We start from the raw sequence: 21,387 nt of genomic DNA on the forward strand, positions 1-21,387 counted from the left end.
TAGTAGGCTTGCCTATCTGTTTTATGGACACGAGTGATTGGCTGCTTGCCCAAGACATCAGTAGAGATGCCCCGAGCCTGACCTCACAGCAGTTACCATGCTGTTCCCCACTGGGGCAAATGATAGTGTGATGTACTGTATCAGGTGACATAAGTCTTTTGTGAGACATCAGAGTGATGCTTATTACAGTGCTAAACTCTGCAGTATTTGTGTTAGGGAGCATGCTTTTAGAGATCTAGAAAAGGTCACAATGCTGTTCATTTTGGTTGCACCTACTTGCTATAGGTATTTTTGCTGTGTTGCTACCCACTAGGTTTTCTTACCACTGAAGTAAATGGGAAGCACTGCAGTTCATCCTGCATGAGGAATCTTCATCCAAAAACCCAGTTGTGTATGTTTTATGTGCATAATAGGCGACTGCAGGGTGTTCTTCAGTACTTAGTAGTTTGAATAAAATGTTAAATGTGATATTAAAGTGACCAATTAGCATTAGCATGTGATTACCCCAGTGTTTTATTTCCATTCTGTATTTTAATGCAAGCTTTTGGCTGATTGAACACAGGGCATATTTCAGCAATGGAGACAGTAGTGGTGACATCTGACACCCTGTGTTCCATAACCCTTAATAATTTGGCTTTTTGTAATTACAACTTCTGACTTTTAATGTTTTGTAAAAGTTCAATTGCTTTATTTATCGTGCATGGTTTGATAAAATCTACCTAGCTGTCCCCTTCAGACCAAGTCAGTCTCGTATTTACCACTGTAAGGTTTCTTCTTAACATCCTGCCTGAATGATTTTTATTGGGATTAGAAATGGAATGATGCAGTCCTCTTCCTCTACCAAGGCCCTCATTATGATCTGATCAATGGGCAGGGGCCAAATGATAATATTACTCTGATTTGTTCCAGCACGTGGGTGGATAAATCGGGCAAATATCTACTTGTTTGGCCAGCTGTAGAAAAAGCTTTTATCTGTTACTCTATGCTAAATAGGGATAGACATCTTCAGATGACACCATAACCTTTATCTTATCACACAAGTATGTTTTTCTGCCTGTGTAAAAGTTCAGGTAAAGAAACAGCAGATCTGTACCCAACCGCTACTTGCATGCACACACAGCAGATTTTGGTACAAAATGTTTGCATTTGCATTACCATGCTGAAATTTGGTTTGTGGGCTCAAAGGCTATTGCAGTGGCATTCAGTGCATTTAATCACTTAAAAGAGCAGGTGGGTGCAGATCCTTCTGAATATGCAGTTACTCCATCAGTATTCCTATGCAGGCAGAGAAAAATGAAACAGCCTTGTGTGACTGTTATACACTTTCATTATACTGATCATGATTGTTTATTCAGAAAACATAAGACTAAGGAGCCTATTTATTATACTGTGAAAATTAAATTCACTCAAAAAAATGTTGTAAAAAGCTGTGTAAAATAAATGACACTGTTATTTCTGGTGCATTGAATGTGCATCTGTGGGCTGTTGCGCTATATAAAAATGCTGCCTCATGCAAAAAAGAATTGTTGCTTGTTTCCTTTCAGATATACATGCTGGCAAATGTGAAACTTGCATATCATGACAATATTGCATTATCTGAAGGGCCTCTTACCATCCAGTCTTGTTGCCATGCTCCTACTTAAGGTGGCCATATACAGGCAGATTTCAGCTGCCAATTCAGGTCCTTTAGAATGATTTGGCCGCTTATCTGCCAGTGTTGGCCCTGCCGGGCCAAACAATAGAATTAGGCTGATATCACGCACCTTAGGTAGGCATATGGGGAGAAGATCCGCTCGTTTGGCGACCTCTCCAAACGAGGGGATCTTACCATGTATGACCACCTTAACACAGCTGCTGGACAGATCCTTGGTTTATCCTTTGTGTCCCATATGGTTCTTTTTTTTTTTTTTTTTTTTGTGTCCCATGTGGTTCTTTTTTTAAGAGTGTGTAACAGAAGAGTAAATACACATAAATGGGTGGGAAAGTAGTTTCTGTGTATAGTATAACATCCTAACATCTGTGTATCAGTGTGTGGGAATGGTGGAAATGAACACATCTGCTTTGACCTGTGCCTTATTACTGTTAGGGAACGTTATTAGAGGAAAAAGTCACATCACATGGTTGGCCCTGACTATTTTTAAAACTGAACTATTTTATGTGTGATGGGAGTTTTTTTTTCTGCCTTAGGGATTGATAGTGTTGTTGGGTTTTTTGTTTTTTTTTATTCATACATGACTTTCATTTTCCCAAAAAAACAGATACACAATAGTAAATTCAGACTTTCTGCGGTGCGGGTGGAGAGGGATGGAAACGTTGCTTGATATTCAGAACTCATTTTCTGATCTTCCTAGTTTCTTTGTACTTGAAAACCACACTGGCATAATGTGGCATTGAAGTATGTCCCTATGTTTTGCTCATGAATTTGCATGCTGCCAATGATCACCTTTAAATTTTCAAGAGCTATGGCACAAAGGTGCTTTAACTGCCACTGCTCTCTGGTTGATCAAATGCCCATGTCTGTGTTTTTGAATATAAAGTGCTCTATTGAATGCACATGGACTGGAGAAAGGTGGACTAAGGCATCAAAGTGTTCAAGCAAGCATGTCCCTAGCCGCAGCACTTTATTTTGTGGATAGATGTTAAACAGCTGTTTGAGAAATATATCAATAGAAACTTCTTGGCAGTAGAAAAATAGACTAAAAATAAAATAAAAAAGAGTTTTTTTTTTTTTTTTTTTTTTTTATTCCCAAAGACTTCTAGAACAAACTTTTACTTCTTTCCAAAAATGTTAGTTTAATGGTGCTTCTTTACTTGTGGGTTGTTCAAGCATTTGGCCAAGATCAAGGGACCAGCAATTGAATGCCTTCCTGCTCATATCACTGGTATCTCAAGTGAGCTGCTAGTAAAGTTTGTTGAGATCAGATCCCATGAAATAGTAGTTATCCTTTATACAATTTTAAATTGCAGCGCGCCAATTTGAGAATAATCTCTTTAGAAAGTTTAATTTGCAGTGACATTTGACAGTACTGACCATATGATTCTGGAAGCATAAACAAGTATTGCCGTTCTTCATGGAAACATTTACTCATCTATTTATCCGTAATACAGGAAATGTTTCCAAGGTGTACTTTCTAGTTTCCTGACTAACCATGCCAAGTATTTGGTTGCAATAGTAGAAAAAGTAGAGTTCTTTTATCCTGCCTGGCATTCCCTTCCTTAGGTTTTGATATTCATAAGTGGCAAAGGAAATGTTTTATTGCTGCCTGTTGTGCTCAAATCATCCAGCTAGCATTTTTAAATGATTCACGTCTGAGCTACTGCCTGTTGGCTTGTGACCTTCAGACAACATCTAGATTGATTGGAAACATTGAAATGCTAAACCCAGCAACATCCAGTATTTAATTTCCATAGCAAATGATGGTATCATGAAAGTAAAGATCCAACTGTCAGAAGGGGAAAATCTTCCAAAGTTAAATGGTAACATGCAAATTTGTGACATTATTTTGCACATGGAGCTAAAAGTTATATGGCTTGATTTTTATGTCCTTTTGAACATTGGCAATTGTAATATGAACATTGTAACATTGCTCATGGAAAATGCTTCCCTAGTGCTGGCTCTGGGTTTCTTTTTCTAGAATGGATTTCCAATATCATCTCACATTTTTATGCTCTATTAATTAGAGGACACATTTGTCCTAATAGGTAACAGTGCATTTCATTATTCTATGAGGAAGTACTAAAATTGCATATTCTGCTTTAATATAAATCTGTTCGTAATTAATAATACGTTCAGAGTGCTGCAAATCAAGCATGCGAATAGATGTACTGTTTATTTCCTGGGATTTTTTTAGCTTATTTTCTTTTTACATTTAATTTTATAGCAAATTATTATTGGTATTGATAATCTAATTATCTATATTATTGTTAATACAGGTATGGGATCCCTTATCCGGAAAACCCGTTTTCCAGAAAGTTCCGAATTACAGAAAGGCCATCTGCCATAGACTCCATTAGAAGCAAATAATTCTAATTTTTAAAAATGATTTCATTTTTCTCTGTAATTAGAAACCAGTACTTTGTACTTGATCCCAACTAAGAGATAATTAATCTATATTGGAAGCAAACCCATCCTATTGGGTTTATTCAATATTTAAATGATTTTTAGTAGACTTAATATACAGAGGTCCAAATTACGAAAAGATCCCTTATCCGGAAAACCCTAGGTCCCGAGCATTCTGGATAAGAGGTCCCATACCTGTATTTTTATTCCTTCCTACACATATTGGTAAACTAATTTAAAACCATGAAAAAGTAATATTGAAAAAAGTGCTGAGAACTTCTTGTTTTTAAGTACTTGTTAGTCAGCGATGCATGCATCTCCCTTAATAAATGTGAGAATGTACTAGAATGTCAGCACACACCTAGAAATATACCTTTGTAGAAGATTAGTACACCGTAGTTACCTGTTTGAGCACAACACACCTTTAATAATACAGTGCAGACAAAGCATGCCTATAAATACATTGCAAACAACAGCTCTTGCACAATTACATTTATCTTACATATCAGAAATTACATGTACACAAGCAATATAGACAGAATGCTCTGCCAAAAGTGATTCTTGTCTTTAAAATGTTTCCTTCTACTCTTTCTGCAATTTTCTTTTTCTAAAAAAAAAAAAAATGGGGCTCCCTATTCTCTGCAGCTACTAGAGACTTCTGAGGTTTCCTGTACAAGAAGCCCATCTGTGTAGGATGCCCTTCCGATGCGGTTACTCAGTATTGTACATTTTATAGTGATGCCGTATTAAAGGGAAAGTTTATATAACTCACAGTTGGTTCTCTTTTTATTTTTATGAATGGTTTCATGTTTCCAGCGTTTATGGTTAGTAGAACCATTGATCCTAGCAACAAGAGGTCGGTATGAATTATAGAAATAAGTATGAGAAAAAAGAAACAAGAGAAACAAATAACATTTCACCCTAATTCTTTACTTTTCTGGTTTGTAATTTGACTTTTTTTGGCCATTAAACAAAAATCTCAATAAATAAATAAATAAAAGACCAATTGAAGTTGCTTAGATGACTTCAGTTAAACCTTTTTTTTTCTAAGTGCGCTTTAAGTGAGTAACATAAATCCAGAATTCCACATAATGGTGACATTTTGGGAAGCCTTTTTGCTTTTTGAAACCTAAGGAAAAATGTAATACATGAGATTGCTGTTAGAGCTATAAATTGTTTTGCATCTAAGTGCACCTCAGTTCTTTTAGAAGCCTTTTTATCATAAATTAAATATAGTAATATTTAGTGAACAATTTTCAGTTGGAACAGCATCCTGTCATTTGCACTACAGAGGGTGTGTGTGTGTGTGTATGTATGTGTGTGTGTATGTATATATATATATATATATATATATATATATATATATATATATATATATGTATATATATATATATATATATAAAGGCCCTGCAATTTTTTCCAGTCCTGTGTGTAAAATTGCCCTTTCTCTCGCAGCCTTGGGTGTGGGCTCTGTGCCTACAGGGCTTCCGTTACGGTTTCTGGCAATTCTGAGGTAAGAGAGAGAATATTTTTTTCATTGACAGGAAGCTTTTTTTTCAAGGTTTATTTGTGATCAGCCATTTGTAAAGTAGAATGTAAATCACAGAAGCTTATCAGGAAAAGATTCATCTTTTAGAATATCCTGTGTTCGTAAGCAATTTCTTTTCTTGGTGCATAAATACCTACCGAGTTTGTGTCGTGTAAGTAACTGTGTAGGAAGGACATTTACTCCTCACAGCTATTGTGTAATGTTTGCAGTGAGCTGTGTACATAGCAAGAAATTAAAGTGATCACACCCACAACATTTTATTAGATTTATACATTTTAAATGTAATCAAGCCTTATTTAATAACATAATGCAACCTGCAAATTTCAGAACAGAATTGAGTACTTTTTGCCCAGAACTTCAGCATATTTGTGGGTGCATGCCGAGTTCCATCCGCCGCAACTTGTTCACATCGAATTAGCATTGAATGCAAATAGTAGCATGTGCTAGATCATGTTGGAGTGGCATTGCTTCTGGCACATGCTGTTAATAACCTATAGGTGTCTGATTTACTTGATGCAAGTCAGTTGTGGCTATTAACGCCGCCTGTTAATGGATCCTTGTTATTGCTGTCCAGGCTGACTGAAATTCCCACATTCCCTTACACCTGATTCGCCAGAGCAGGATGAAGGGGTGCATTGGTGTTTTCCACTAGTTTAAAAGACCATGTATGCTAATTTCGTTTATAATTAACTTTGCATCTATTTGTGCGCTTTGCACTTGTGATAGTGCAACAATGTTTTTTTTATCTTTTAATGTAGCTTCTCTATGTGTATAGATGGGAAATTATCCTTATCTTGCATATCGGTATGAAAAAACGCTGTATTGGCAATTTCCTTCCTTCAGTCAAGACTGCCTGTTAGGCAACTAACTCTTGCTAAATGTTACTTTTCTGTTTCTATCATATTTAACACTTTTTTTAGGTGGACTGGGCTTGTTTCTTCCCCCTCTCTTATTGAGCACTCCTTCATATGAATCACTTCCACTTTGTTGCTCAAGAGGACTGCATTTTTCCTAAATTCAGTGGAGGGCAGGGTCATGCAGGAAAATGCAGGACGATTTTCAGCGCGAGTACCAGTTATTTTATTCCCATGTATAAATATTGGCGTAATTCAGTATTTCCCACACTTGTTGGCAGCAGCTCTAAGTGGGCATTCTGCTTCCTGTTGACGTTTAATATGGGGTCAGAACCACAGCACAAGATCGTACAGGATCTCCAGAACTGTAGTTTAATAACATGGTAATGAACAGTTACTATTCTAAAAATACATGGCCAGTCTATACTGAAACACTTTTTTGTAATGTGGTCAGCAGCACAACCAGTATCTTTAAAAAAAGAAGCTCTAAAGCAAGGTAATGATCCCTTGCTATTCTAAAAATGTATAGCAATTCTATAAGGGAACATTCATGTTCAGGGAGAGTGTTTACTTTCCATTTATTGTAATTTTGAGGAGCATCTCTATAAATTACACTACTCCATTACAGTGTCCCAATTTGATTTTTGAGTTGAATATCCACGTTTTTAGGATTAGCCTAAATAGATAAAATTCTGTTTTAAAATTAGTGTGTATATTCAGTCTATATTCTCTTATGGTAGGGGCACACAGGGTGTATGAACCACTTTGCTCAGCCTGCGTTTCAGTGGCCAGTAAGTGGCCAGTCAGGGAGTGGAAATAGCTTTTTTTGGGGGGGAGGGGGGTACATTAGTTAGATGGTATACTTTATGGTCAACAGTAGTTTTCTGAGCTCTTTGTTATCAGCCCATGAATAATGTACTTTGCCTAGCATGTATCAGTTCTGTCTGTGGTTAATAACTCAATTTGCACTTAATAAAAGAGCAGCCTTTCCTTTTTAACTTAATTTCCATGTTTCCTTCCCTGAGTTTTCATCTGGTATTCCACTGATAAGCCTGTATTGCTTTTTTTAATTAGATGCATCTGGTTTTAGCCTATCCTTGTATACACTATGGGGCCTATTTATTATGCTGTGTAAAACAAAATTCGCAGAAAAATCTGTGTAAAATAAATGGTGTGTCTGTGAAGGTTCTCATTCATCCAGGTAATGGTATATTTGTGGTAATAAGTCAAACCAACTGTTCCCAGGAAAAAAAACACACCAGTTGATTTGACTAATTACAGATTGATCAAGGTATATTATCTGTTTAAAAAAAAATAACAGTTTTCACGTAGCAAAGACTGCCGGTGTGTTGCAAATTTTGTTGCCATTTATTTAAACCACATAATAAATCTGACCCTTAGGATACAAAAACGTATGCTGTATTTGTATGGAAGTAAGCGTTCCAGTTAAAGATTTTTTGCACTTACATTGCCAAACTAGCCATTGTAACCAAGCTAAGAGAAAATAATATAAAGTCAATGCTGCTATAAACAGCATAGAATGTGCCCAGAATATTACAAAATTGAATAATTTTTATGGAATATGTTCTTTATCTTACTATTGTAGTTTTTGCAATTATTTTACCATAAAAGGGCGCTGTTTGTTTATTATATATTTTTTAACTAATGCTGAATTATACACTGCTCCACTCAGTGATCAATTTATATTACAAGCATGACAGCATTATTTTGCACTAAAATATGCCACCAGTAGCTCCGCATGTACCATTAACCTAGCTGCCATTTCTTTCTTTTCTGTCTCAAAATGCCCCTTAATGAAGCATTTCTATTATCTTCCTTTACAAATTATATTCTGTCGGTTTCCTGTCACCACTCCTTTCCATTCTAAACAGAGGGTGAGTCCATTTTGATTATCGGAAGTGGTTACACAATTTTAAGAAATGTTTTTCCTGTAGAGCGTCACCTGAAGTCATTTTTATCAGAGACTCAAAGGTGTTCCATAAATGGATATATTCAGTAGAAAAGTAGTTAATGAATAACCCACACTAACTATAAGTTAGAACATTGCCAGCTCATTTACTTTCCTTACCTGTCGTATTCAGTTAAAAGGATGTCTGTTCTGTTTTGCTATACACAAGAAATGGGTATGTACTAAAGCCTTATTACAAATATAATAAACCGTACAAATTGTAAACATTTGTTGGACACTGACTTGGACACTTTGCTCATCATGTCTGTTTCCTAATGAGGAATTCCACATACAGTAGCATCGTTATTATGTGCGGGTCTATGGTTTTGAAAATGTTCTCAACACTTTAATATTAATGTGGGCAAAGATATTTTTTTTTTAATTTTTAAGCATCTGTATTTTTTGCCAGATTACTTACTGAAATAATGCCCAGATCTACATATACGTATGTTTACAATGGGTCTGTCCAACTGCTGCACTGTTTGTGGCATGCGGCCTTGCCTGTACTCTTCTGCTGTGTTTGTCTTGTAGCGACAAAGGGGAAAGCAGAGCAAAGTTTTTTGTCTTTGGGAAAGAGAGCGTTTAAAAGCAGAAGGGAGCTATAGTTCCAAGATAGTTTGACTGTGATCAGGGGGCCCACGTGATCAAACCAGCCCTGGCTGGTATTTCTATTCCCAAACCAACTTTTTCTAGACCAACATGTAATGTTTTAGTCATAGTGACCTCTGTACTGATAACATTATAAAAAACAAAAAAGGGTAAACAATATTACATTCTTAAGTAACACAATTATATTTATCTCTGTCTATGCACCAGCTTAACTATTAAAAAATTTTTTTTTCCAGTTTTTCCAAAAACCATTTTCTGCATCCAGTTCTGGTTATTTTCTATACCCCGTGTTAGTAGTTTGGATTATATTATGGGGCTGTGCAGTCAATTAATAGTGCTTGTGCTGAACATACTTTTCAATATCTTTTATCTGAATGGTTTACAATTATTTACTGCTGCTTGGAATGCTTGTGGCCGGCTTAACAATGATATCAAAAAACAAATAGAGGTGTAGTTCAAGAAATTGAGTTGCAACCTTTAGGGCTCTGGCACACAAGGAGATTTGTCGCCTGCGTTTTTCCCCCTGGCGCTTTGGCGACAAGTCGCCACGACAATACACACGAAGAGATTTCATGCGAGTTGAGCTCCAGGCGATCTGCTACCCATGTTAAACTCAACAGTTAACCCCCCCTCATGTTTACTCAAGTCGCTCAGAAAAGGTTCTGTATGCGATTTGAAACAGCAGGCGACTTGAAGTAGCCTCGTATGTTTTGACGCTGGCGATTTCCATTGGTTTAGCATTGGCGTCTTGTCGCTCGTCTTGTCGCCAAATCGCTCTTTTTAAAATCGCCGGCAACAAATCTCCTCGTGGGCCAGAGCCCTTAAAGTTTGTGCAAAAAAACAGTTTTAGCATAAGGCTAATGCCAAACATGGCGTTCGGCGTATATTTTCAGGTAGGAGGCGGATGGCATATATAAAATATGCACCAAACGCCACGTCTGCCATTAGCCTAAAAGGGGACATTTTGTGGACATTTTTTACATTTATAAATCAATAAGGCTACACGGTAACTGAGAAAAAAAAACAACAGACTTATTTTAATAAGAAATATATTCCTTAAATGTTAACAGATAATAGCTGTCTGAAAAGGGACTCAGAAATGTACTTTATATAAGTGACTGGTGTAGAAGTTCATCCTGCACAGTGGTGGATTATTTAAAAATTGCTATTTATCATTTGTTGTAGCTTGTCTTTTTAAAACTAGTTTTGAAATATCTTGTCTTTGCTGTTCTTGGTTTCAGATACCTCTGTGTTTAATTCAGACTTTGGTGACCCATATCTGGTTGTGAAGAACATCATGGCTGAACCCGACTACATTGATGGAGATAACCCTGAACTAATTAGACCCCAAAAACTTGTCAATCCAGTGAAGACATCCAGAAACCACCAAGATCTTCACCGGGAGCTACTTTTGAACCAGAAAAGGTAAGATACAAATTTGTAATATTCTTCAACTGTCTGACATCATGTCATGGCCTACTGAGAACCATATGTAATTAAAGGCATAAAGTTTGCACGGTATAGAAACTCATAGCAGCCAATAAGATGCATGCTTTTAAAAACATAACCAGTAAATGTCTCCTGCTGTTTGGATGCTGCAGGTAGTTACATGGGCAAATATGCATCTGGGCAATAACCCAAAACAGATGTCTCTCTTTTTATTGTTCTACCTGCAGCTGGCCAAACTAAAACTAATCACTGCTTACTATGGGTTACTGCCCAGGTACAGATTTGCACAAATGAGCCATAGTCGTTGTAGCATTACATCAGGTTACTTTTTTAGCTCCCTTGCAAACTAAAGAAAATATACTAATACACTCTGGACTTTGTATCAAAAAGGTATTTCACATTTATTAGTCAGCATTTTAACACCACAGAACGATGTCCCAGGACAAACATAAACCATATCTGGCCAAAAATTAGCCAGGTGTCCATTGGGCAGATTTGATTCTCCTATATCCGTCAATGTAATTTGATCTTTTGGCCCTTGGGAGATTGGGAGAAGATCAGTGTACTTGGCAACCCCGCCAAACGAGTGGATATTAACATGTATGGCTACTTTAAGACAATTTACATGGACTGTAATAAAACTGCTTTTTTAAGTGCTATAATTGTATTTTCAATTTAGGGTATGTGGCAATGCTTCTGAAATAAGAAGTATCAGCAATCAGCAATACTGTTTTTTTTTTTTTGTTTTGTTTTTTTGTGAACATAGATTCTATGTTAACCTTTGTTTGTTCTGGTTAAACTTTAGTTCTAATGAATAAATGTGTCATGCCTGATTTAGTACTTTCTACAGGAATAATTACAGATTTTGTCATCTACAGAGGACTGTCTCCACAAAACAAGCCAGAATTACAGAAAGTGATGGAGAAAAGGAAGAGAGACCAAATATTTAAACAGCAACAGGTAGAAGCAGAGCAGAAAAAGACAGAGTTTGAAAAAGAGCTTCAGAAACGGCACCAGATGTTAGAGGAGGTAAGCAAAGAGAGACCACTTATCCCTTTAAAAAATAATACATGAATCACCCACATTCCTGAAATGTTAAGATCAGAATGATCTTTCTTGCGCTCCTCATATGTAGAGCCTGCTAACCATTCTTCAGATGCTTTTGGATATAGGCATTCTTAAAAGAAAAAAAATTATTAAAATGGTTAGGTATCAGAGACCGTGTTCTACAGAATAATAAGAGAGCACTGTACTATAATTGTAAAGCTGGGTAATAATATTTAGCTTTGGGCTCACATTCTAGATATCAGCAGAAGTTATATCAGGATGCTGAGAATTAAACCAATTCCTGAATAGTTCAGGCATATGTATAAAGGTGGCCACACACGTGGCGATTTTAGATCTTTTGTGCGACCATCGGTTGCACGAAAGATCGTACAACCCGCCACTAACCGTTCAGGGCTGAAACAGCAGATAAGGAGGTAGAAACAATAGGATTTCTACCTCCTTCTGCCGATTCAGCCCCGAAGACAGATTTTGCTCAGGCGCCTTCTATGGTGCCCAATCAAAATCTTTAAACCGGCCCGATCGGCGAGTCGACCGATATCAGCAGCATCCTGTGATATCGGTCGACTCACCGACTTGCCATACACGCACCGAATATCATACAAAACAAGGTTTTGTACGATATTATCGGTGCGTGTATGGCCAGCTTTACACACGGTACAACCATAAAATAAAGTAAACACAAGAGAGGTCTCCTATTCTTGGTGGAATCATTACCTTATCTGGAGTCAGTGGCCATTGCCTCAGAACCAGTAATGCTTACAAAATCTGAATAACAAAACATATTTACAACTTTCTATGTCTCCTAAGTTATTGGTCATGCCGAAAGAAACTGTTCATTTAACATACATACACTTACATACAAATGATATCTTTAGGGCTTGGACTTCCATCCTCCTGTGTCTGTTAGGGTAATGTCCCATGGGGAGATTAGTCATCCGCAATAAATCTCTGCTAGCCCTTCCACTGGCAATAAAGGGAATCGCTGGTGGATAGGCCTACACATTGCTTCAGCTTTCCGAAGTCCTCCTGCAGGCAACTTTGTGTGGCTTGGGAAAACCAAAGCGATATGTAGACCTTTTCTACAGGGATTCCCTTTATTGCCAGTGGAAAGTGTTTTTGGGGATATTCGCTGCCCGCTGTAGCAGAGATTTATCGTGGGTAACTAATCTCCCTGTGGGACATTACCCTATGGAGTGATATATTTCAGACTGGTGTGGTCAGACAGATATCTGTATATGTGTATCCCTGCTGTGTGTGCAAACCGTGATTATAAAATGAAATGATTGTGTTTGGAGAAAATTCTATTTGCTCACAGGATTTATTGTTCTTATTTGCTAAAGTAATATTATATTGCATTACAGATGGAAATGGAGAATCAAAAGATTACAGAGGAGCAGGAAAATAAACCAGAGTTTCTCAAGGTCAAAGGCAATCTCAGGAAAATGAACCAGGAAATATCAGAAGCCAACAATTCTTAGATTAACTGCTTTCATGGATGTTGGGAATTGCTATTAAATATTTTTGCTGGTATGCTATTGGGGACCTACCAGGACACCTCCACAGAGATCTTTCATCCTTGAGATCTTTAGAGACTTAATGACTGCAAAACACCATGCAAGAGGATAGAAAACACTTGGGTGGAACAGGATGGATACTGAGCTGTCGGCTATCAAAGTGTCCTTTTATAAATGCTGGACATTGCAGAAATCACAAATGTTGTCTTAGCTTTATTTGAGCTATATGCAACCAATGATTTCTAAATACTTTTGCAGGGTCAGATAAATTTAACATTTTCACTGGTTAACATCATTCAGATTTTAAAATTGCACTGGTTTTATACAGAATGTATAGGACTGATGTTTACAGATTTTTTTTTTTTTTTCTTGAAGTATGCCTGATCTTGCAAACTGAGCTATTGTATAGCGTGTTCATGAGCTAATTACTAGATTGCCTTCTTTCCTCAGCAGTTCTTTAGTATGACCTTCTTAAAATGGTGTGAGGGTCTGTAATATGTAAAATATTACTTAAGTTTCTCTTTGTACATTCTGCAGTGGACTCTCCTTTATAACGGAAGCCTTTTAATTTTTTTTTCCCCAAGACAGGACAGTACAGCAATAGAGGGAGAGTGAGGCATCCATTCTTGAGCTTTATTCTGCCTTGGTTTTTAACTAAACCTAATACTGAAATGTACATGTGTCGTAAGTCCTAACAACTGCCATTGGGTAAAATTCGAATGGAATGACTAGCTTTATTCGCTTTGGTGGGTATTGATCTTTAGCTTCCATGAGTCTCTGCTGATGGCTGGCTGAATGAAATTGCAGTTACAGTTTAGTAAATTACCAAGAATGTACAAGAGATGTGTATTCAATCTCTTTAGTGAGCCACCTACCCCCACCCCAAGAGTGATCTCTTGTTTTTGCTATATCAACTAAAGTCTGTTACAGTATGAAAAAAATGCCAATTTGTGTTTTCACTATAATAATGGGTTGTGTCTGGAACAGCCTTATTTGTCATAAAAGAATTTACTTGTTTTAAACAAGTTTTAAAATGGTGTTCTTATTTGTTAGATAACTATTTGTTAAGCTTTATGGTAAGTCTGAATAGCCAAAATTCAGATCTCTTTCGTGCTGTACATTTTGAAGATCATTTAAACATTGCCAAGGTGTAAGTAGGCTTAAGAGGAATATTTTCTTTTATTAACCATATTGATAGACAGAGTCTCAGGTCTACACAGAAGCTATAATATATATATATATATATATATATATATATATATATATATATATATATAATATATAGTAATAAATTAGCATTTACACACTAGAATGTCACCGGTTAATTGGAATGATGTGGGAAAGACTTATAAACTATGTTCTCCAGCTCTTTAATTTGTGTAATGTGCCATATTTAAGGGAGTTGATTAACATCTTGCTTTTGAATGAATGTTTTACCTTTAGTCTTTCTGTGGGAATCTAAAACTCAGTATGTAATATGGTGCAATATTGCAGAAAAAAAAACAATATAGCAGTGCATTTTTCTTCCATTTTGGGATGTTAAGTAATGCCCATTTATGCAGTGTAATAGATACAAATGATGAACTATCACGTGAAGTCTTACACGTAACTGCTTGCAAGGGCTAATATTATAATGGGATAAGCAGACTACCGAAGCCCATAATATTTAGTTCTACTCTTAAGAATTAGTATATCTGTATTGAGAGCATACTTCAAATGTGGATAAGAGAACCCCTATAAAAAAAAAAAAAACAGATTCCCCATAAAAGCCAAGTTGAGCGGTTCAGTTGCCTGTGATAGATCCCTGCTATCGTCAACGACTAACTTCTCCGAAATGGCGCTTCACCGCCAACACCAGGAGTGTTCAGTGGAAAGCCCTTCACATCACTTCCGTATTCTGATGTAGCGCAAAGTTTCCTCCTCCAGCAACTTTGCACGACTTCAGAAAACTTAAACGACGCAAAGGGCTATCCACCGGTGACTCCCAATTGTTGCCAGTGGAAAGCCATTTCAGAGCCGTTAGCTACCCGTGATAGCAGAGATCTATCGCGGGTGACTGAACTGCTCTGTGGGTCCTTACCTTAAGAGATATAACTCACAGTATCTTTCTGTGATTCTGGGAATTGTAGTCATAAAAACATTAATATGCATTACATAAAATTACTGAAAGTTACTGAAATGTTATCGTCACTTTTGTGTTTATTACGGTCTTTTAGCCAGGTCAGAGATTTTCTTGCATGTGTGTAAATATTAACATAATCTCAGAGGCTGCTATTAGCTGGTTTACTAGATGCCTAAGCAGAAATTAATCTCTAAGTTTTCTAAACTGCTTCAAACATGGGGCCCTCTGGTCACATAATGTGAGAATTTACTGAGCTGTTTAATTTTGGTCCTTTCTGCAGGTCAGCCATAGTGTGTCAGAGGAGAGCTCAGTTGACCTCTACCCTGTTGCACATAATGATATTTCTTCCTCTGGATAAGAATTATAGACAAGGTGGTTGGTTGGTCGGTTGGTCAGCCACATTGTCTCAATACTGGTCGGTCAGCCACACTGTCTTAATGCTGGTCGGTCGGTCAGTCAGGCACACTGTTTCATTGCTGGTTGGTCCGCCACACTGTCTCATTGCTGGTTGGTTGGTCGGTCCGCTACACTCTGGCTGAGTGCTCACAAATAAATGTGAACATGAAATATAAATAAAAATATAATACCATACCAGATATAGTAAGACATATCCAAATGTCAGTGGCACTGCAGACTTGTCATGGCAATGACAAGTGAGATTTGTATTAAGTAAAGGATTTAGTAATCTTTGCTATGTAGATTTCACATCAGTTAGGCTTTGATTAAAGATACCATGGCTGGAGCAAGATATGAGAAAAATGCCCATAGTGCTGCAAAACCTTCAGATAACCACCTGGGGCACATGTAATTTGCCCCTCCATAGGAATGCTAGTGGTCTTGTATAATATTGTAAAGATGTCGATCTACTAGGGTAAAATTCCATAATGGGCCCCTAGTTTGTTGGTATTTTTTATAGATATATATTCTTTTCTAATGATTTGGTTACTTGTAGTAAAATAATTAGTTTTGTTTAAAGATCTGTTTCTGGAAAGTACATTCTTATACTGCAATTTATTCTGGTTCATTAATGTCTTGTATTTTGCAACTGTGACTGCATAAAGTGTTCAACCTCATTTAGTCTAATTCAGGGCCAGTTCTATTTAAAATAGGATTAACGTTTCACTGTGATAATGATGAAGGTAGCCAGAGAAATGTTTGACATCAGGTGGCATTTTACCTTGTGTGACAAAAACTTTCACTGGAACTAGAATTTTTCAGTTTTTGATCCAGCAAAAAAACCGCATTGTACAAGTGCAGTTGCCAGTAGTAACCAATCATCAATTAAGCTTTAAAACGTTAACAACAAGTTTGAAAATGAAAGCAAAGAGGTTACTGGTTACAATGGGTAATTTCACTGGTGCAATCACGTTTGTGAATCAGTCACTTTTAAGTGTAGGAGAATGCAATAGCACTCTATAAACTAAGTGATGCTGCACAGGAGAAATTCATGGTGGGGTAGAGGTCTCAGACTAGAAACGATCATAAGCATAGCATATACAGTGCCTGTGCTGGGAGCCTTCTAAAAAGGTAACAACTTGTGAAAGAGCAGCAGTGAATACAGTGCTAATGGTAGACTGCCATCAAAGCTGGTGGCATGAACAGAATCCTAAGGAGCACCAATATTCACAAAATATTACAAGAATTAAATTTTGTAAAGTTTTAATTATAACCGTTTCCTTGCTGTGTAGCATTAACAGTTTAGAAAAACTTTTTTTGTCTTGTAACTGTGAAAGAGTTCATGTTCCCTGCATCTGCTGATTAGAAAGGCACAGTGCTTTGTACTCCTGCTCCCTTCATAGGCATAACTTATGTTCCACTGCTAGCTTCAGTGCTTAGTCTGACTGAGAATGCTTTACTGCAGTGCTAGACAGCCTGAAGAGTTCATGGATACATCAGTAAATAAGAAGAAATGTATGAAACTTATTTTTACTTTTTACACCCCTTTAATCTCGCAGATTCAGTTGAAGACTCAAAGATTCAGTATAGTTTTTCCTGAGAGGTAGCAACCTTTGTTATAATTGGTAACTCTGGCTTGTCCTTATTTGACAGGAAGCAAACCTTAGGATACTGTTAGACACCAATGCCATACATTTTGATCTTCTCTACCAAAGCAGCTGGGTATCACAAGTGTGCCTTGGGTATCCTCTGGTTGTGCAGCAGAGAGAAGAAAAACAAAAGGCAAGTTTTTACTAAATGTCATTTCTAAATTAGCAGCACAACCTCAAGTCAGGAATCCATCAGTATCACTGCAAGAGATGGAGGTTGCTTATGCATATTTTTTTCCACCGTCCATTGCATGAAAAATTCTTTGCTTCCCCAAGTACAAAAAAAAACCCACTGATAAACCAGGGGAGTCCTTGTTTAATCAGATTATGATGTTGAAAACGTGCTTTACTACAGTTGTTGCAAAGAATAGTCAGTTAGTAAAATATAAAAGGTCTTTTTCATGATCAGCTTTGTAAAAGGGTACACATGGGACATGGACACCTTAAAGGCAGTGGCACACAGAGTTACTTTTGGTGCTTTACACCAAAGTGCTTGGAGCATCAGGAAATGCATTTCTGCACTTTTCCAAGCTACAGTTGCCTCACATTTATGTCTGTAAGGGGCTGCTTAGGGCACTTTGGCTTAAGATTTTGTGAATTTTGGAATTTCCCTATGTTTCATTGTCCTAAAGGGTCTACAGAGACAAACTGATCTAAGAAAGCTGCTTTCATTTATATATTATTAGTTTTATCCAGTGACATTACAGAACAGATACAGGGGAGCACTCACCAGGATAGCAACCAGTGTGTGTTTCAACCGTGCTGTCACGCCACCTTACACCCCCGATCCAGGCAAAATCATTCAGCAAAAATAGAAATAGGAGCGGAGCACCAGGTTGTTTCTCAATTAAAAATTTTCTTTATTGAAATCTTTAAGATCATAGCCGAGAACCGAGAGTATCCAGTGACATTGTGCAGAGTATGGTTATATATATATATAATTTCGTTATTTGTTAGTAAGTGCAAGGTGAAGATGGCTTATTTCTAGTTGCCCCAGTAAGGCTTATGTTGACAAAGTGACTTGTTGACCTGTAAAGTACTTCTGAGTATAAATGAAAAACATCAATATCACTTACGGGCTGTTTTTTTTTTTTTTTTGTCTTATGGAGATTGAAATTCTTTACCTATTTATCAGGGATACTAAGACATACCCTTTTATAGCTAATTGTAATTTGCCATTAGTGACTTGTAATGCAGATGTGCAAGGTGTCACAGTGTGTGTTGAGAGTGCATTGTTCTACTGAATAATATTGCCTTTCCCTGTATATAAGTCTTGTGCTTGCAGGTGCCTTTTATCCATATATATATATATATATGCAAGAATCTGAACAATCTGCATTATACTGCCTCCCTGGAATAGCTTACTGAGTCTACTCCTTTAACCAAAGTTTCATGTTTGACTATTGTGCTCATGGAATATCTTTCATTTGTCTCAGGGGAATTGGTCATTATAAAGTGGGCTCTTTTGGCTTGGTAAAATATTCAAAGCATGTCTGACTCCCTATATTGCGGGACAATTCTAAAGTATTTTTTTAATGGGGCATGCATTAAGCATCAGGCAAACGTGATGTTTTTTGCCTTAACATTTGTATACCTGTTACTATAATGGCAATCTAGTTTTTCATTGCATTCCTAATGCCTTTTCATTACCAGTTTATCAAAAAGGAGCCTATTTAGCTGTACATCAAATATATTTTGTATTTGCTTTTGATTGATTATTGTGTAATGGCATGGCAATTGCTTACCAAACTGCTTAATAAATCAAGTTCTTGGCTGTACAGTGGAAATGTCTGAAGATATTTTTTTTTAAATATGAAAACTCTCAGTTTAACAAAAGTCAAACATTTATAGGATAATACAGCAATACAGAAATTTGCCATAATTCACAAACCCGTAGTAAATCACTTTTACTTGTCCTGTGCTTTATTTTTAGGGCTATAGGGCTTGGCCAAACCTTGACATTCTTTCTTTCCTTCTTCCTCTCCCTAAATATTAATAATAATTTGGTTCCTCCCAGTTTTTACTTTAGTTTAACTACTATTCTGCAAGGCTTCATTGAAGTTTACACAGTTTTTTTTATTTGTGAAGCTGTTCACTCTATACTGCAGCCATTGTTCAGTTCTTATCTATAACACAATAACTATCATGATGCGATGCCAGAGTAGTTTTCTACAAGCAGTTGGTTTTAGCATTTAGCAACTCTGAAGGAAAAGTACATATTGACTGTTAATATATGTAGATAATATATGTAGAGAGAGTTACAGAACTTGCCTAGAAGAGCTGTCATATATTGGAAAAGGAACATTTCCCTGCATTGACTGCTGAGTGAGCACTTGAGATATAACAAAATCAATGTTTTTAATTGCTTTAAGTGATCAACAACAAATAAATAAGGGATGTTTCTGTAATTTGGCTCACAATTAGTTTACTAAAAAAAATAATTTAAACATTAAATAAACCCAGTAGGATTGCTTTACCACCAATATGGATTCATAAAGCTTAGGATCAAGTACAAGGTACTGTTTTGTTATTACAAATAAAAAGAATACAATTTTAATAAATTGGAATTATTTGCCTCCGCTGGCACCAACCTGCTGCCTTGCCTGCACCTGGAAGTGTCCAGTTGGGTACAGGCAGACATGCCACATATCAGGAAAAACATGCAAGAATAACATTTCACAGCCAATATCCACTGCGTTTGCCTGCACCCAGTCAGGACAATACTTCCATGTGCAGGGAATGTAGCAAGCTGGTGCCAGCTAAGGGGCTGATTCTCGGCCTAAGGGTTCATTTACAATAGCAAGTGCAAAGGGCTAAGTGTAATTTCAAGAGCAATCCCAGTGCTCAGGTAGGATTAGCAAATGCAATGTAAAAGCTGGTGGAGCTGATGCTTTCTCCAATCCTTGTTTGAACATTCACAATGGCAGTCGGATAGTTCTGTCACATAGTTTCCTACACAATAGTGTACTGTTATACAGGTAAAAACTAAGCAGCTTTCTCATGCTTTTCTTTTTATAAAACTGACTGCAAGCAGAAAATCAGCAAGGAAGCACAAATCAGGATTCCAGTGTTTACCTTGAAATGTTCCCATGGTGTGATTAGCTCAGAAGTGCAAAAGCACTGAATACAATGAATACACTTTTGTTTTATGTAGGGATTATTGGACAGTGCTTTGAAGTGCACATATATCATTTTATACCTTCTCTCCCCAATCTGTCTGCCCTTCTTCCACCTTCACTGCCAGTGATCTGGAAGTAGCATAGCCTATCTTTTGTGGATTTAACAGATAACCCCTCTGCCCCAGAGCCCAAGGTAGGTGCTTTTTCTTGCCCATCTGTGCACCCAAGCCAAATAAAAAAATACAAAATCTGGCACAGAAATATTGTTCTTGTGTATGCCTTGGGGACCAGATGGACAGATCTCAATTATCCTCGGTCTCTCTCTCTCTCCACACTTTTAAATGGCAAGCAGCAGACTAAAACCCATCCAATATCTGCTACCAAAATATTCTCCCCAGTTCAATTGTCACTCTCACTTCTTTAGACTAATGAGCCAAAGTGTGCACATCATGTCAGAAAAAAATGGCAGCCTATCTCTATCAGCAAAGGGGCAGCGACTTATCCAAGCCCACAGGGTCACTTTAAGCCCTGTCATCACTGCTGTATTTAGGTCCAGTGCCACCCTAGGCACCTATACCCCCAAACAATGTAGGTCTCTCTAAAAACATATTGCATACACAAGCTCATATGTAAAACCCTGCTTCATCTAAATAAACCATTTTCATAAAAATATACTTTTTTAGTATGTTTTTTAGTTCATGCAAAAGGGCAATATACACTGATACATATTCCATGTAATAGGTCACTTAACATAATATAAACTAGATGCCCTACACCTCCTACATGTGCCTGCACCCGAATGAATGGAATATGCTCGGGCACAGGCACATGTAGCCGAAATACACATAAAAATGCGAGACTTTGCATTCTCTCGCGTTTTTATGCGTATTTCAGCTACATGTGCCTGCACCCGAGCGTATTCCATTCATTTTTAAACTTGCCGAAAATATCGACTCTACGCCTCATCTGGCATTAGCCTAAAGCTTCAACCCTAGGCACAGGCCCTTGGGTGCCTATAGATAAATAAGT

At 37.1% G+C, this 21,387-nt stretch overlaps 1 protein-coding gene across 2 annotated transcripts in view; it reads left to right on the forward strand.

The window, feature by feature from the left end:
* Positions 1 to 19,022, forward strand: part of fam107b (family with sequence similarity 107 member B) — a 29,821-nt gene extending 10,799 nt beyond the window's left edge. Inside the window, exons 3-5 of one of the 2 annotated variants that reach the window (XM_012958879.3) lie at positions 10,283 to 10,466; positions 11,369 to 11,519; positions 12,920 to 19,022. In XM_012958879.3, coding sequence (XP_012814333.1) covers positions 10,339 to 10,466; positions 11,369 to 11,519; positions 12,920 to 13,036 — 396 coding nt within the window. In that variant the 5' untranslated portion in view covers positions 10,283 to 10,338 and the 3' untranslated portion in view covers positions 13,037 to 19,022. The remainder of the gene's footprint in view (positions 1 to 10,282; positions 10,467 to 11,368; positions 11,520 to 12,919) is intronic. The other variant, NM_001007912.2, reaches the window with a different exon arrangement.
* Positions 19,023 to 21,387: the final 2,365 nt, after the last annotated feature.

The sequence above is a fragment of the Xenopus tropicalis genome, chromosome 3 (assembly GCF_000004195.4).
Source record: "Xenopus tropicalis strain Nigerian chromosome 3, UCB_Xtro_10.0, whole genome shotgun sequence".
In the NCBI taxonomy this organism is placed as follows: domain Eukaryota; kingdom Metazoa; phylum Chordata; class Amphibia; order Anura; family Pipidae; genus Xenopus; species Xenopus tropicalis.